The sequence below is a fragment of the Scyliorhinus torazame genome, chromosome 1, assembly GCF_047496885.1.
Source record: "Scyliorhinus torazame isolate Kashiwa2021f chromosome 1, sScyTor2.1, whole genome shotgun sequence".
Taxonomy (NCBI): domain Eukaryota; kingdom Metazoa; phylum Chordata; class Chondrichthyes; order Carcharhiniformes; family Scyliorhinidae; genus Scyliorhinus; species Scyliorhinus torazame.
In genome coordinates, this window is record NC_092707.1 from 371,718,965 (window position 1) to 371,736,284 (window position 17,320).

A 17,320-nucleotide genomic window follows, 5' to 3' on the forward strand; every position below is an offset into this window, starting at 1 on the left:
CTATATCAGTATGGTATTGGTACTGTATGGTCTCTATCCATATCAGTATGGTATTGGTACTGTATGGTCACTCTCTATATCAGTATGGTATTGGTACTGTATGGTCTCTCTCTATATCAGTATGGTATTGGTACTGTATGGTCTCTCTCTATATCAGTATGGTATTGGTACTATATGGTCTCTCTCTACATAATAATGATAATCTTTACTGTCACAAGTAGGCTGACATTGCAATGAAGTTACTGTGAAAAGTCCCTAGGCGACACATTCCGGTACCTGTTCGGGTACACAGAGGGAAAATTCAGATTGCGCAAATTATCTAACAGCACGTCTTTCGGGAACTTGTGGGAGGAAACCGGAGCACCCAGAGGAAACCCAGGCAAACACGGGGAGAACATGTAGACTCCGCACAGACAATGACCCAGCTGGGAATCGAACCTGGAACCCTGGGGCTGTGAAGCCACAATGCTAACCACTATGCTACCGTGCGGCAATGTGTTTCAGTATGAATAGAATAGAATGGAATAGAATTCACAGTGCAGAAAGAGGCCATTCAGCCCATCGAGTCTGCACCGGCTCTTGGAAAGAGCACCCTACCCAAGGCCAACACCTCCACCCTACCCCCATAACCCAGTAACCCCACCCAACACTAAGGGCAATTTTGGACATGAAGGGCAATTTTATCATGGCCAATCCACTAACCTGCACATCCTTGGATTGTGGGAGGAAACTGGAGCACCCGGAGGAAACCCACGCACTCACGGAGAGGATGTGCAGACACCGCAGACAGTGACCCAAGCCGGAATTGAACCTGGGACCCTGGAGCTGTGAAGCAATTGTGCGATCCACAATGCTACCGTGCTGCCCATATGGTATTGGTACTGTATGGTCTCTCTATATCAGTATGGTATTGGTACTGTATGATCTCTCTATATCTGGATGGTATTGGTACTGTATGGTCTGTCTATATCTGGATGGTATTGGTGCTTATGGACTCTTGGTATTGACATGATATTGGTAAATATGGCCTTTCTCTAATGGTATGCCCAAAACACCCTTGCCTGTCATTTACCCAATGTTTTCTATTATATGTTGGTGTTTTATACTCCCATTCATTAAACTCAGAAAGTAATTGGCCATTTTGATGCCTGTTGCCACTACTGATTATACTGTGAATTACTGGCTACTTGGGCAAGCAGCGCTTCTCAAATTGTCGTGTGTTCCGAACATTAATTTAGGTTCAGGAATTTTAAGGCTTACTGTTCAATGGCCCAACAATCTTTGTTTTGCACGTATTTAGACATTGGAGGGTTGTGGGTTGGGAGTGGGAGTGCCTGGCTGGTTTGCAGATGGGCAGTGGGTTGGTGTTGGTAGTAGAAATGTAAGATGAGCTTGGAGAGGATATGAGGGAAGTTACAAATGAAACTAGATGAAGATCAAGTATAGGCCAAGGGAATCTTGGGATGGTCTAAAAAGAGAGAACATGAAAGAGGCTGCTGAATATTTGGTCCATGAGCTCCGAGCACACTGTTGAAGTTGTGGGTTTAGAGACAGCGAGAGGAGCTTCACAAATTGTGAGGGAAAGAAACCAGGACTTGTCTTTGCTTCCCAGGATGAACATTAAGTAGTGGGTGATTTTGGGAGGGTAGAGTGTGAGACTTGATGGTGTTTGATGTGATCCAACCTATTGTGACAGTCAGCTAAACCAGTTATGCACCAGATATGTGCAATCGGTGCCTCATGGGCTTCAGGGAGTAATGATGGGAGCCACAACAGGAGAAGCAGCAAGGGTAGGAGAGAGTTAACATCTTGCTGGTCAGACACCATGGTGAAGATTTGAATGTAGTTCAGCAGATCACCAGCTGCAGAAGTAATGTGATAAATGAAACGCAAAATACTAGGCAATTGTAAATTTAAACGTGCAGTTGTAAGCGACTTGAGAGAATTTTTTTGTGGCGGACGTAGAAGGAATTGGGTTTGTCGGAGTTGTGGGTCGATAAAGGTACACTTGATTAGACATGGCCTTGTCTTTGATTGAGACCTTGTGGAGAAAACATATGATACCAAGGTTTAGGGGAGCTATATATATGGGTAGGAGAGCTTACACCGAGGGAGAGGTTTAGGCAGGGCAGAATGAATAATAATAATCTTTATTGTCACAAGTAGGCTTACATTAACTGTAAATAAGTTACTGTGAAAAGCCCCTAGTCGCCACATTCGCCTGTTCGGGTACACACAGAGAGAATTTAGAATGTCCAATTCACCTAACAGCACGTCTTTCGGGACTTGTGGGAGGAAACCGGGGCATCTGGACGAAACGCATGCAGTCACGGGGAGAACGTGCAGACTCCACACTGACAGCGACCCAAGCCGGGAATCGAACCTGGAACCCTGGAGCTGTGAAGCAACAGTGCTACCCACTGTGCTACCGTGCTGCATACCGTAGCATAATACCAGACGTGAATATATTATTTCTTATGCCCGAATAATGCTCGTAGTCTTCCAGTTGAAGTAAATGCTTTATTGAGTAAGTTTGTTCTCTCTCCAGAGCTTAAACTAGATGTTACATGAACATGATTGATTAAGAAGTACACCTGTGCTGAGCTGTCTGTCTGTGTCTTGTCACTAGCTGTTGTTCCTGTGAAGAGAGCTGATCCTGGCTTTCGTCTGTCTATTTATACATCTCCAGTGCTCCCTCTAGTGATTACTTAGTTGTAGTGTATTTACATTAACCCCTTGTATGCATGCAGATATGCAGATCACTACAGTGAGTAGCTGCAATTTTTGGAATTTGAGGTAAATTAATGGTAGTGTAGTGCTCAATGAAGCTCAGGGGTGTCTTACGTTTACCCTTTGATGCGTTGTAACTTGAAATCTAAAATTCACTCCCGAAGTCGGTATTACCAAGAGACATTGAATTGTTTTGTGTTAACGTTCAGAGTACAGACGTCACTACTGTAACTGTGACTTTATCAACAGTGCGGCTATTCAAATGGTGCATCATGATATTGTTGTCTGCCTTGGGCAGCACAGTGGCACAGTGGTTAGCACTGCTGACTCACAGCTCCAGGCACCCAGGTTCCATTTCGACCTCAGGTGACTGCTGCGTGGGGTTTGCACGTTCTCCCCGTGTCTGCATGGGTTTCCTCCAGGTGCTCCGGTTTCCTCCCACATTCCAAAGATGTGCAGGTTAGGTGGATTGGCCATGATAAATTGCTCCTTAGTGTCCAAATGTTGCCTAAATTGCCCAAAGGTTAGGTGGGGATATGGCGTACAGGGATAGGGTGGGGGAGTGGGCTTAGGTTGGGTGCTCTTTCTTTTTTTCCAAAACCAGCAACATATACAAAAACACACTCCACAACCTCCCAGTCCACAGTTTGTACAATCTTTCCCCTTTTTATTCCTACCCTCCCTTACACCCCTTCTTCCTCCCCCCACGACAAACAGTTCCTCAAACATTGTAATGAACAACCCCCACCATGTCTCGAAGCCCTCCACTGACCCCCTCAACTCAAATTTAATCTTTTCCAACTGGAGAAAGTCGTACAAGACGCCCAGCCAGGCTGCTACCGCCGGCGGATTTTCGACCTCCAGTTTAGCAAGATCCTTCGGCAGGCAACAACATCGGCCCCCTTCCCCTCCAGAAGCTCCAATACCCCAAAGATGGGCAACACTGGGTCTGGCCTGACCTCCACCCCTACAATCTTAGATAACGTTCCTAACACTGCTTCCCAGTATTTCCACAGCTTCTCGCAACCCCAGAACATGTGCGCATGATTCGCCGGCCCCCACCCACACTTCTCACACTCATTGGCCACCCTTTGGAAGAACCCACTCACTTTCGCCCGGGCCATGTGTACCGTGTGCACCATCTTGAACTGGATCAAGCTCATCCTTGCGCAGGAAGAGTTGAATTCACCCTACGCATCGCCTCACACCACAGTCCCCAGCCTATACCCCCCCCCCCCCCCAGCTCCTCCCCATTTGTTCTTGACACTCACCACCTGCGCCCCTGCTCCCCAACCACCTGTATATATTCCCAAGCCACTCTCTCCCAACTCATCCGGGAGCAGCAGTTCCTCCAATAAGGTGTACACTAGCAATCTGGGAAACATCCTCCACTCCTTCCACACAAAGTTCCCCACCTGCATATATCTAAATTCACTCCTCCTCAGCAACTCAAGCCTCTCCCGCAACGCATCCAGACCTGCAAACTTCCCTTCCAAGTACAAGTCCGTCGCCCTCTCCAGCCCCACCTCCCTCCATTTCCCATACACCATATCCATCTCCCCCGGCATCCCCTCCAACATAGTGTCCAGCAGCTGATTCCACACCCTGAACGTTGACTGTACCACTGGGCTCCCCGTATGTTTCCCCGGAGCTAGTGGCAATGGGATTGTCACCATAGCCCTCAGACTGGAACCCCCACAGGACTCCTCCTCCATCCTGACCCACTCCGCCCCGCCCTCCCCTATTCGCCGCCCAGTAGTACTGCAGCAGGTTCGGGAGTGCCAGCCCCCCTTTCTGTCTCTGCCTCTGGAGCAGGGCCCTCTTTACCCTCAGCACCTTCCCTGCCCATATAAATTTCAAAATCACTGTCTCCGATTTCAGGAAGAAGGCCTTGGGGAGAAAGATCGGGAGCGTCTAGAAAACAAAGTGATCCTTGGCAGCACATTCATCCTTACCACCTGCATCCTCCCTGCCAATGTCAGTTGTAACTTATCCCATCTTTTAAAATCCTCTCTAATCTCCTCCACCAACGTTGTCAAATTCCACCTGTGCATTGTAGCCCATTCCCTCTTCACCTGAATCCCCAAATACCTGAACCTTTCCCGAGCCACATTGAATGGCAACACCCCCAAGTTGGCCCACCTGCCACGACGCATTCATCAGAAAAACCTCACTCTTCCCGATGTTTAATTTATATCCAGAGAAGGCCCCAAACCTCTCCAATATTCCCATGCTCCTACCGGCACTCCATAGCGGGTCCTACACAAACAACAAGGTGTCCACGTACAATGACACCTGTGCTCTCTGCTAACCCTCACAATCCCCTGTCACTCCATTGACACCCGAAGGGCCATCGCCAAGGGCTCAATCGCTAGCGCGAACAACAGAGGCAGCAGCGGACACCCTTATCTCAATCCCCTGTGCAGTCCAAAACTCTGTGAACACATCTCATTTGTACTTACACTTGCTACCGGGTCTACATACAATAGACACACCCATGCCACAAACTTCAGGCCAAACCTAAACCTACCTGGGATCTCAAATAAATATCTCCATTCCACCCGATCAAAAACCATCATTGCATCCATAGAGACAATACCTTCTGGCACCCTCCCCAATGACACTTTCATAACCACATTTAACAGTCTCCTGACGTTGCTCGAGAGCTTCCGGCCCTTAAAAAACCCGTTTGATCCACAGGGACCAACCCTGGCACACACACTCCATTCTCCCCACCACTAACTTTGCCAGCACTTTCACGTCTGTGTTCAACAATGAAATGGGCCTATACAACCCACACTGCAAAGGATCTGTCGAGTTCTTCAGGATTAGCGTGATCAATGCCTGCGTCAGTGTCTCTGAGAGCTTCCTCTTTTCCAACGTCTCACTAAACATCACCAGCAAATGTGCAAAATCTGCCACAAACTCCTTATAAAACACAGACGAAAAGCCGTCCAGCCCTGGAGCCTCCCCCGACATCATCCCCCAAATGCCTGCCTCCTCTCCACCTCCAACCTTGGAAACTCCAACCCATCTAAAAATCATCCCAGATCCCCCTCCTCTCCGCCCGTCTTGGCCCTATACAGCTTCTCATAAAAACCCTGAGCACCTCATTGATGCTCCCCGGCTCTGACACTACTTCCCCCTTCTCTGTTCGCACGCTTAGATTTTCCCTTAACGCAGCCTGCCCCTGGCGGGCCAGGATACAGCTCGCCTTCTCTCTATATTCATATTGCATCGCCCTCGCCCTCCGTAACTGCCCGGTCCCCTTCCCATCGTCAACCTATTGAACTGCTCCTGCAACATCTTCCTCTCTGCCAACAACTCCTCAGTAGGAGCTTCCGAGTGTCTCCTGTGCATGTTGACTATCTCTTCCAACAACCGTCCATGCTCCTCCTCCTATTCCTGTGTGCCTTGAAAGAGATGATCTCCCCTCAGACCACCGCCTTCAATGCCTCCCAGAATGTGGCCGTCTGCACCTCCCCGTTCAGATTCAGTTTATTGGTGTAAATTTTCTGCTGAGACAGTGAACTTTGGACTAAGAGTGACTCTAACAGATGTATCCTCCAAAGACAATGGGTCAAGTTGTGGCGCACAAAGACTCCGTGAGACGAATAGAGTGAAGTCGATGAGGCTTTATTAAGCGTGTCTGTTCCCCAGCAGCCCGATAGTAAACTGGCCTGCGGGGGAAGGCACCGGCTTCTTATACTTCGCCTTCAGGGCTGAGTATGAGGTCAACGGCCAACCAGGACCCGGGATCTGTCAGCCAATGACATTAGGGCTTCCAGTCCCACATGACCCCCAATACATACTACCACATTCACCCCTTGTCAAAAATGAACCCGGCGGGGTGATGCTTCGTATGGTGGTAAGGGTTTACAGTACTGGTCCTGGGAGGATAGAACAGTTACATGGTAGTACAGTATTGGACAGTATCGTCCTGTTACAACTATTTACAGAGGATATAGGAAAAACAAAATGTTCATTGGACAGTCCATCTTTGTTTTACATCGACGCCACGAGTCGGTCGGGCGGTCTGGTCGTCCGTGTCGATCGCCTCGGCCCCGGCGGTGGTGGTGGTGCTTGTACCAGCGTTGTCGCCTCCGGGAGCCGCACGGTTTCAGCTGTCGGTGCAAAGGGGAGGGGGACTGATCCTCCTGGGAAGGGGGCGGTCGCGGGGTGCGGCGGTGGCAGGAAGGGGGGCGGTTGGGTTGATGGTGCCGGGGGGGTGTGCGTGGTGCCGGCGGGCGCCAGATCCCGCAGGGAGACCGTGTCCTGTCGGCCGTCGGGGTACTCCACGTAGGCGTACTGGGGGTTTGCGTGGAGGAGGTGAACCCTTTCGACCAACGGGTCCGCCTTATGTGCCCGCACGTGGTTTCGGAGCAGGATGGGTCCTGGGGCCGCCAACCAGGTCGGCAGCAACGTTCCAGAGGAGGACCTCCTAGGGAAGACAAGGAGACGCTCGAAAGCGTGTCTGTTCCCCAGCAGCCCGATAGTAAACTGGCCTGCGGGGGAAGGCATCGGCTTCTTATACTTCGCCTTCAGGGCGGAGTATGAGGTCAACGGCCAACCAGGACCCGGGATCTGTCAGCCAATGACATTAGGGCTTCCAGTCCCACATGACCCCCAATACATACTACCACACAAGTGAGGACCAGTGCTCCATGAACTGCAGGAGCTTTTATTCTAAGCTGTCAAGACAGCTGCGAGAGGAAGGGTCACCTCTAAATCCACATCTCGGACTGGCAACTCATGACCTAATGACTGGCAACTCATAACCTTATGACCTCATGTAATCATGCGCGCAACATATTGATTGGGCGAATGTAACATACTGTGTAAATAATTAATAACTATGTATGGACTAAACTGCGATGCTAAGAGAATTGATTGACTGTATGTAAATGAGAATGCGAACTAATTATGCTTTTGAAAAAGTACATTAACCCAGTTTAAGCCACAGCTCAGTGAGAAAGTGTGCCGGCAAGACCAAGGGGTCTAGGACTTTCTCCGATCTCCAATAAATTGCTTCTTTTGCTCACGTTAAGGGCTACTTGTGAATATTTTCACACAACTAGCTCCACGTAATCCCCAATCGCCAGTCTCACCTTCTCACAAAAAGTCTTATTTGCCAAAAGACCCGAATCTAGTCTCCATCCTGGCCGCTGAACTTGCCCCAACGGACACTACCTTCAGCCAATACGACGCATGATGCAAAATCACGATTCCCGCATACTCATCATCCACCACCCCCATCAGTAACGCTCGACTCACCACAAATAAATCAATTCTAGAGTATACCTTATACATGTGTGAGAAGAAGGAATACTCGCTCCCCTTCACCCCCCTCATGTTTTTAAGCCTCCACGGATCAACCACTTCCATACATTCCATAAACCCTCCCAACCCCTTCGCCATCTTCAACCTTCCCATCGATTTGGGGTTCGACCTGTCCATCCTTGGTTCCATTACACAATTAAAATCTCCAACCATAATCAACTGGTGCGCATCTAAATCCGGGATTGATCCCAGTAAACCCTTCACAAACCCCACATCATCCCAATTCAACGCATATGCGTTGGCTAGCACCACCAGTGTCCCCTCCAGCATCCACTCACGATCACATATCTTCACCCCTGGATCCTGCTTGCCCTTGGCCCTCACAAACCCCGTCCTTTTGTTCAACAAAATGGCCACCCCCCTGCGACTTTGAGTCAAACCCCAAGTGAAACACTTGTCCCACCCATCCCTTCCTCAACCTAACCTGATCCTTCACCTGGACATGTGGCACCTGTAAAAAGACCACCTCCGCCTTCAAACTCCTCAGGTGTGCAAAAACCCGAGACCTCTCAATCCACCCGTTTAACCCACAAACTTTCCACATTACAATTCTTACGGGAAGCTTACGGCTCCACTCCCCCTGCCGTACACCATCATCCCCTTCTGGCTCTACCTCCTCTAGTACTACCACCCAAAACTGGGCCCATTCAAGATGGGCCCCCTCTCCGCCCATGACCACGCACAGTCTCCATCTCCAGGGTGCTCTTTCAGAGGGTTTGTGTAGACTCAATGAGCTAAATGGCCACCTTCTGCACTGTATGGATGCCATGATACTGTGATTCAAATGAAAGAAACACTTTTCACAATGAATTTAGTATCACTAGACCTGACATTGCCTTACTCATTACTATAACAAAGAGAAACAAAGAGTAGGGATTAATGGGTCCTTTTCAAATTGGCAGGCATTAACCAGTGGGGTGCCCAGCTATTCACAATTTTTATTAATGATTTGTATGAGGGAACAAAATCTAACATCTCAAAGTTTGCAGATGATACCAAATTAGGTGGGAGGGTGAATTGTGACGAGGATGCAGGGATCCTACAGCAAGATCTGGACAGGTTGGGCGAGTGGGCAAATCAATGGCAGATGCAGTATAATTTGGATAAGTGTGAGGTTATTCATTTTGGAAGCAAAAACAGGAAGGCAGATTACTACCTGAATGGTTGTAAATTGGGAGAGGGGAGTGTGCAGCGGGACCTGGGTGTCCTTGTGCACCATTCGCTGAAGGTAAGCATGCAGGTGCAGCAGGCGGTAAAGAAGGCTAATAGTATGTTGGCCTTCATTGCAAGAGATTTTGAGTATAGAAGCAGGGATGTGTTGCTGCAATTATACAGGTCCTTGGTGAGGCCACATTTAGAGTATTGTGTGCAGTTTTGGTCTCCTTCTCTGAGGAAGGATGTTCTTGCTCTCGAGGGAGTGCAGCGAGGGTTTACCAGACTGATTCCAGGGATGGCGGGACTGTCATATGAGGAGAGATTGACTAGGTTGGGATTGTTCTCGCTGGAGTTCAGAAGAATGAGGGGGGATCTCATAGAGACTTATAAAATTCCAACAGGACTCGACAGAGTAGATGCAGGGAAGATGTTACCAATGATAGGTGTGTCCAGAACCAGGGGTCACAGCCTGAGGATTCAGGGTAAACCATTTCGGACAGAGATAAGGAGACACTTCTTCACACAAAGAGTGGTGAGCCTGTGGAATTCATTACCACAGGAAGTAGTTGATGCTAAAACTTTGAATATATTCAAGAGGCGGCTGGATATAGCACTTGGGGAGAATGGGATCAAAGACTATATGGGGAGAAAGCAGGATTAGGCCTTTGAGTTGGATGATCAGCCATGATCGTGATGAATGACGGAGCAGGCTCGAAGAGCCAAAAGGCCTCCTCCTGCTCCTATCTTCTATGTATCTATGACCTGAAGTATGTCAGTAAGAATAACTGGCACAACACGCAGATGGATAGGTTATGTTTCCTTGGCCACAGTGCAGTGACAGACCGTTAAGAGTTTTGCTAACAGCAGTAACTTTTCAAGAATACAAATACTTTGAGGCTGCATATAGTAACACCACAGCCAGAATGCAAATAATTTGGTAATTCCCTTATCAATAAAGCACACAGCAGCAAGCGACTGGGATTGATTTTGTGTACATAATTTATTTGTAACTATCCTCCGCTCACTGCATATTACTGGAGAAATCAGCCCATTTTTTATCAGAAGATTGGTGTTGTTTCAATTGTCAGTTATTTTAAATGTATTTCATGAAAATAGACTCAGGTTGCTGTAAATGTTGTTTGCTGTAAGCCATTAAATTAGAATTGTTCATCTCCATGGAGGTCTAATGGCAGATAGACTGGTGTCAGTAATCATTGATCTCTTTATGAAGTTTGCTATCAGCTCTGCCGATCTTACCTTTAACACAGACTGTTCCATTTCCAGGAGAGTTTGGCCCGTCTACAGAGAGCATTTGCTCGAAAATGGGAATTCATCTTTATGCAAGCAGAAGCACAAGCAAAGTGAGTATAAGAGTACTTTAGTTTTTGAAATAGCATTTTCCTACCCTGTTCAGTTCTCACCAAGGACCGATATATTTGTCTGGCTTCACCTGCGTTAACCAGCTTGGCTGAAAATGCAGTGTTTGAAAATGAAATGTTTGATGGGTTTAAAATCTTGGCATTTCACCTCATCCTAAACTAGGATGGGGATTCAGCCCCACAACTGGCCTGTCGCCAGTATTGTCCTCTTTGCCCCTGGAACATTACCCACCATTGCTGAATTCCTCAACCAAATCTTGGCCATCTCAAGAATAGGTTTTTCTGTATCTTGCTTCACTGGCCTCTCTGTCTCCACTCCTCACACCCACTGGCTGGTCTGGAACTCTATATCACGTACCTATTGTGGTGAATGTAAATACAGTTCATTCACCAGTTATGTTCTATGTTATTAACCCTGTGGGTTGTTTCTGTGGGCCATTGTATTGCTTCACCCACATGGGAGATGTTGGAGGAGGTTGGAGCATGTACGGGCTCAGCCCATGGCTCCGCCCCTTTGAAGGAGTATAAGAGTAGCTGGCCTGTGGGACTGTCCTCAATATGTACCAGTTGCAGGCAGGCAAAGTTGATAGTTAATTAAAACCACTGTTTTACTCGTACACGAGTCCTTGAATGAATTGATGGTTGCATCAATTTAATTAACTATCTGAACAAAAACGATTATGGAGTCAGCCCTCAAACCTGACAGACTGGAGCTCGATCCACAGGCCGCGGAGGCGAAGGAAATTTTTTCACACTGGCTGCGGTGTTTCAAGGCCTACCTTGCCGCGTCGTCGACGCCATCCGTCACGGACGAACAAAAATTGAGTCTCCTCCACACACGGGTAAGTCACCGCATTTCTGTGCAACTTGACGAGGCCACCTCATATACCGCCGCTCGAGCATTGACGTGCGGCCTGTGAACAAGGTCTATGCGCGACATATTCTCACTACTCGACGCCAGCACCCCGGGGAGTCACTCGACAACTATCTGCACGACCTCAAAGCCCTCGCGCGCAACTGCAGCTATCAGGCCGTTACGGCCACCAAGCACATGGAGCTCGCCGTCCGAGACATCTACGTTGCAGTGACTGCTCGGGAAAGGGGCCCAGGACCTGGACGAGACGGTGAAACTGGCGACTTCACTGGAGGTCGCTTTCCAGAGCCTCACTGCATTCCGGCCGAACACTCGACCCCTTCGTGGGCTCCCGACCAGAGACTACCCCAGGCCTGTGCTGCGCGCCCACCCGCACATCATGGGGGGTTGCCATGTTATTTTTACGGCCAGCCTCAACACCCTCGACAGCACTGCCCGGCCCGCAACGCGCACTGCAACAGTTGCGGCCGAAAAGGGCACTTCGCCAAGGTATAAGCACGCAAACTCTCAGACCCGGATTACCGACTCTCAGGCCCACAGACCTCGCAATGTAGCAGCGTGCCTGCCGACTCCGACTCCGCACAGCACATGCGACTCACGGGGGCCGCCATTTTGGCCATCCTCCCCCACGCGGTCGGCCACGTGCGGTCCATGGAGGCCGCCATCTTGGACGCCATCTTCCTCGACGCCCGCCACACTTGATCAACGGGGGCCGCCATCTTGGACGCCATCGGCTACGCCGCTCGACGCGTACGACCTGCTTGGACAGTCACCGGGGGGCCGCCCCAGCACAGCCGACCACACCGCCGGTTACCCTCAACTCAGCACAGTCACCTTAGACCAGTCGCGATCCAAGCACCTCAAGAGCTCAATGATGGCCGTCCGGGTTAACGGGTATGAGACACCTTGCCTGTTCGACTCCGGGAGCACCGAGAGTTTCATCCACCCGGACCTGGTAAGCCGCTGCTCGCTCCCGATATTCCCGGCGCAACAAACAATTTCCCTCGCCTCCGGGTCGCACTCGGTACAAATCCGAGGGTGCACTACAGTAACATTAGCAGTACAGGGCGCTGAGTACACTAATTTCCAGCTGTACGTGCTCCCAGACCTCTGCGCCCCCCCCTTTTAGGGCTCGATTTTCAATGTAATCTCAAGAGCCTGACGCTTAGCTTTGGCGGATCCCAGCCCCCACTCACTGTGTGCAGCCTAGCCACTCTGAAAGTCGACCCTCCTTCCCTCTTCGCTAATCTCACCGCTGATTGCAAGCCAGTAGCCACTCACAGCAGGCGATATAGCATGCAGGACAGAATATTTATTAGGTCTGAGGTCCTGCGTGTCTTGCGGGAAGGAATCATAGAGGCCTGCAATAGCCCCTGGAGAGCTCAGGTGGTGGTCGTCAAGACCGGGGAGAAGCTCCGGATGGTGGTTGATTACAGCCAGACCATTAACCAGTTTACGCAACTTGATTGCAGACATGGTCAATCAGATCGCTTACTACCGCGTGTTCTCCATGGTGGATCTGAAGTCTGCATACCACCAGCTCCCAATCCGTCCAGAGGATTGCCACTACATAGCATTTGAGGCAGACTGCTGCCTTTTCCATTTCCTCCGAGTCCCTTTTGGCATCACGAATGGGGTTTCGGTGTTCCAACGAGCAATGGACCGAATGGTGGACCAGTACGGGCTGAGGGGCCCCGTTTCCGTACTTGGACAACGTCACCATCTGCGGCCATGATCAGCAGGACCACGACGCCAACCTCCACCGATTTCTCCAAACCGCCCAAAAACTTAATCTCGTCTATAATAAGGAGATATGCGTTTTCCGCACCACCAGGCTAGCCATCCTCGGCTACGTCGTGGAAAACAGAGTCCTAGGGCCCAACCCTGACCTTCTGCTCCCCCTCCTGCAACTCCCTCTCCCTCACTGTCCCAAGTCCCTCAAGAGATGCCTTCGATTATTTTCCTACTATGCCCAGTGGGTCCCCCAGTATGCGGACAAAGCATTTAAGGCCGCTCTTTTCCCTCTGGCAGCCGAGGCCTGCCAGGCCTTCAACTGCATCAAGGCGGACATTGCCAAAGCCGCGATGCGCACGGTGGACGAGTCCGTCCCCTTTCAGATGGAGAGCGACGCATCAGAGGTCGCTCTTGCCGCTATTCTCAATCAAGCAGGCAGACCGGTTGCGTTTTTTAGTTGATAGTTAATTAAAACCACTGTTTTACTCTGACATGAGTCCTTGAGTGAATTGACGGTTGCATCACCTATGTCCAGGTAAATCTTTGGTCAACTATCACACTTGTGCTCTTTAAGCCACTCCCCAGAAAATTGCTTTTGAGATCCTCATATTCATTTTTGAATTCAGGGATACATATAAACATTAATTCTCTGAATCAAGATTAACCCTCGCAATCAGAGGATGATCTTTGAGTCAGAAAACCCCTGCCAAGTGTGATTCTCTTCCCAGCCAACTCTGCTATACTCCTTGTATTCAATCATCTTTCAATCCATACGACCCCCCCAAAAATAATTATATTCATCCCTATTTAATGCTAATTTTTAAAGATCTTTAGAGTGACCATAAGACCATAAGACATAGGGGCAGAATTAGGCCACTCGGCCCATCAAGTCTGCTCCGCCATTCAATCATGGCTGATATTTTTTCATCCCCATTCTCCTGCCTTCTCCCCATAACCCCTGATACCCTTATTAATCAAGAAGCTAAATATCTCTGTCTTAAAGACACTCAGTGATTTGGCCTCCACAGCCTTCTGCGGCAAACCGTTCCACAGATTCACCACCCTCTGGCTGAAGAAATTCTTCCTCATCTCTGTTTAAAGGATCGTCCCTTTAGTCTGAGATGGTGTCCTCTGGTTCTAGTTTTTCTTACAAGTGGAAACATCCTCTCCACATCCACTCTATCCAGGGCTCGCAGTATCCTGTAAATTTCAGTAAGATCCCTCCTCATCCTTCTAAACTCCAACGAGTACAGACCCAGAGTCCTCAATCGTTCCTCATACGACAAGTTCTTCATTCTAGGGCTATTTTTAACTTGAGAATTATTACTCAACGGATGCAAAATTATTGCTGATCTGACAAAGATAAATAAATCCTATTATCACACTTGTTCCTTTTCACAGAGTTGATAAGAAGAGGGACAAAATTGAAAGAAAAATCCTTGATAGTCAGGAAAGAGCATTCTGGGACGTACACAGGCCTGTGGTAAGTAACCTCTGGATATAGAAAATGGGGTTTTCGAAATCTCATGCGAGGATTGTCATAGTTTTGGTTTGGTGGGGTTGAGGGGTGCACAGGGGTATCGGAAAAAGATCCACCTTGTCCAACAACTATTTCCAAAAATAATGCTTTCCAGCTGAAATATTAGCACAGTTGTAACATGTATCATTGCAGTGCAGACTGTCAATATTGCTGTGATTTTTAAATAAACATGAACATCTGCATCAGTGGGTGCATTGACTACTGCAGTTGTTGTCCAGCTGTTCATTTCTGTTTACAAACCTATTAAATTGCTTACAGGTCTCTTTACCAAGACAAGGATACCTCTAGTGAGTAAAAGCATGATCATGCAAAATGGAAATAAGGGGCTGGAATTCTCTGGGCGGGATTCTCCGCCCCCCCCGCCGGGCCGGAGAATCGGCGGGGGGCGGCGTGAATCTCGCCCCCGCCGGCTGCCGAATTCTCGGGCGCCGGGGTTTTGGTGGGAGCGGGAATCGTGCCGCGCCGGTCGACGCCTCCCGGCGATTCTGCGGCCCGCGATGGGCTGAGCGGCCGCCCGTTTTAGGCCGGTCCTGCCGGCGTATATTAGACCTGGTACTTACCGGCGGGACCTGGCTCCTCAGGCGACCTCAGGGGTCCTCAAGGGCGGCACGGGGGAATCTGGCCCCAGGGGGTGTCCCCAAGGTTGCCTGGCCCGCAATCGGGGCCCACCGACCTGCGGGCAGGCCTGTGCCGTGGGGCACTCTTTCCCTCCGCATCGGCTGCTGTGGTCCTCCGCGATGCCCGGTGCGGAGATGAACCCCCCTGCGCCTGCGCTGGGATGAAGCCTGCACACGCTGGCGCTCCCGCGCATGCGCCAACTTGCGCCGGCCAGCGGAGGCCCTTCGCTGCCGGTTGGCGTGGCGCCAACCCCGCCGGCGCCGGTCTAGTCCCTGAAGGTGCGGAGGATTCTGCACCTTCTAGGCGGCCCGACGCCAGAGTGGTACACGCCACTCCTCAGTGCCGTGCCGGGACCGCCCGCCCCACCGGGTAGGGGAGAAGCCCGCCCTCGGATTTTGAGGCCAGGTCCCCACGCCGGCATGGGAATGATGGCATTTTACGACAGAAAAAATGGTGTAAAACGGCCACCGATCCTCTGTTTGGCTGGGGGCTAGCAGCCGAGCAGCGTAGAACTCCCGACTCTAGCTGCCGATACAGCCTGGAGAATTGCCAAGTCTGTGGCCGCGCATGCACACGACGGCGGCCAGCAGCGGCCGAGAACATGGCGGCAGCCGCTCGTGGACCCAGCCTGCGAAATAGTGCGCCTCATTTGGCCGGCTCGAGCGCCCCGGACCACGCCCCCACAGAGCTCCCAGCCCCTGGCAAAGTGCCCCCTGCCCGCGGATTGGCCCTCCCCTGACTGTGGCGGCGCTGGACTGAGTCTACAGCCGCCACGCTGAGTTCCCAACGGATCAGACCATGAGAGACCCACGCCGTTGGGAACTCGGCTGGTCGGGGGTGGAGCATCGGGGGTGGGCCTCAGACAATGTCCTGAGGCCATCGATACACCGACTTTGGAGGAGGCGGAGCATCGCGAAAGCGGCACCACTCCCAATTAAGTCGTGAACGGGGATTCTCCAGCAAATCAGCGAACGCGATTTTGCCATCGGCGACCTGAGAATCCCGCCCATGTTTTTAGTCAAGGTTTGAGGACCTACTGAAAATGTAATAATGTAATAATTAAAGTAATTAAGGACTGTCAAAAGGACTGGGTTGTACAAACTGTAATAATAAAGAGCTACCATACAGCTTGACCAACAGGAAACATACAATATCTACCAATGGTGTTCCAGCATTACCAGGTACCGTAATACCTCTACACAGACTACCACATTCACCCCCTGTTAAAAAAAGAGTCTGGCGGGGGTGGTGGCCTGATATTACAACATGGTAACGTGGTAGAAATTATAGTTATGGAGTTACCGTAATACCTCTGTACAGCGTTTTGTAACTATTTACAATTCTATTTACCGTTTACAATTTATGATTCATAATTAACTATACACTTTAAAATGAAGCAATCAGCCGATCGGGGGCCCTGGTCGTCCTCTGTGATCGTCGAAGCTTCGGTGGTGACTCTGGTGGAGGCTCGGGCGTCTGTGACTCCGGGGCCCTGGCCTCGATCTCTGTGGCAGCTTCGACACCCCTAGACGGCGCTGGTGGGGAAAACGGTTGGCCTGGGAAGGGAGCGTCTGCGGGGTGCGTCGGTGGGTGGGGGGGGGGGGGGGCGGGGGGGCCTGGACGGGGCCGGCGGAAGGACCGATCCTCCTGTAAGGTACACTGGTGGGAGGTAGGGTGGGACTGGTGGCTGGGGTGTGCGTGGGGCTCCGGCGGACGCCAGGTCTCGTAGAGAGACCGTATCTTGTCGGCTGTCGGGTACGTCACGTAGGCGTACTGGGGGTTAGCATGGAGAAGATGGACCCTCTCGACTAACGGGTCCGACTTGTGCGCCTGCACGTGTTTTCGGAGCAGGATGGGTCTGGGAGCTGCCAGCCAGTTCGGGAGCGAGGTCCCAGAGGAGGACTTCCTGGGGAAGACAAGGAGACGTTCATGAGGTGTTTGGTTGGTTGT

General features: G+C 50.5%; 1 protein-coding gene across 3 annotated transcripts in view; it reads left to right on the plus strand.

Moving 5' to 3' along the window:
* The window catches only part of LOC140426578 (regulator of G-protein signaling 7), a 699,692-nt gene that overhangs the window by 564,491 nt on the left and 117,881 nt on the right, over positions 1-17,320 (plus strand). For all 3 annotated transcript variants that reach the window (XM_072511531.1, XM_072511522.1, XM_072511539.1), the window contains exons 8-9: positions 10,510-10,586; positions 14,614-14,695. In XM_072511531.1, the coding sequence (XP_072367632.1) occupies positions 10,510-10,586; positions 14,614-14,695 (159 nt within the window). The remainder of the gene's footprint in view (positions 1-10,509; positions 10,587-14,613; positions 14,696-17,320) is intronic.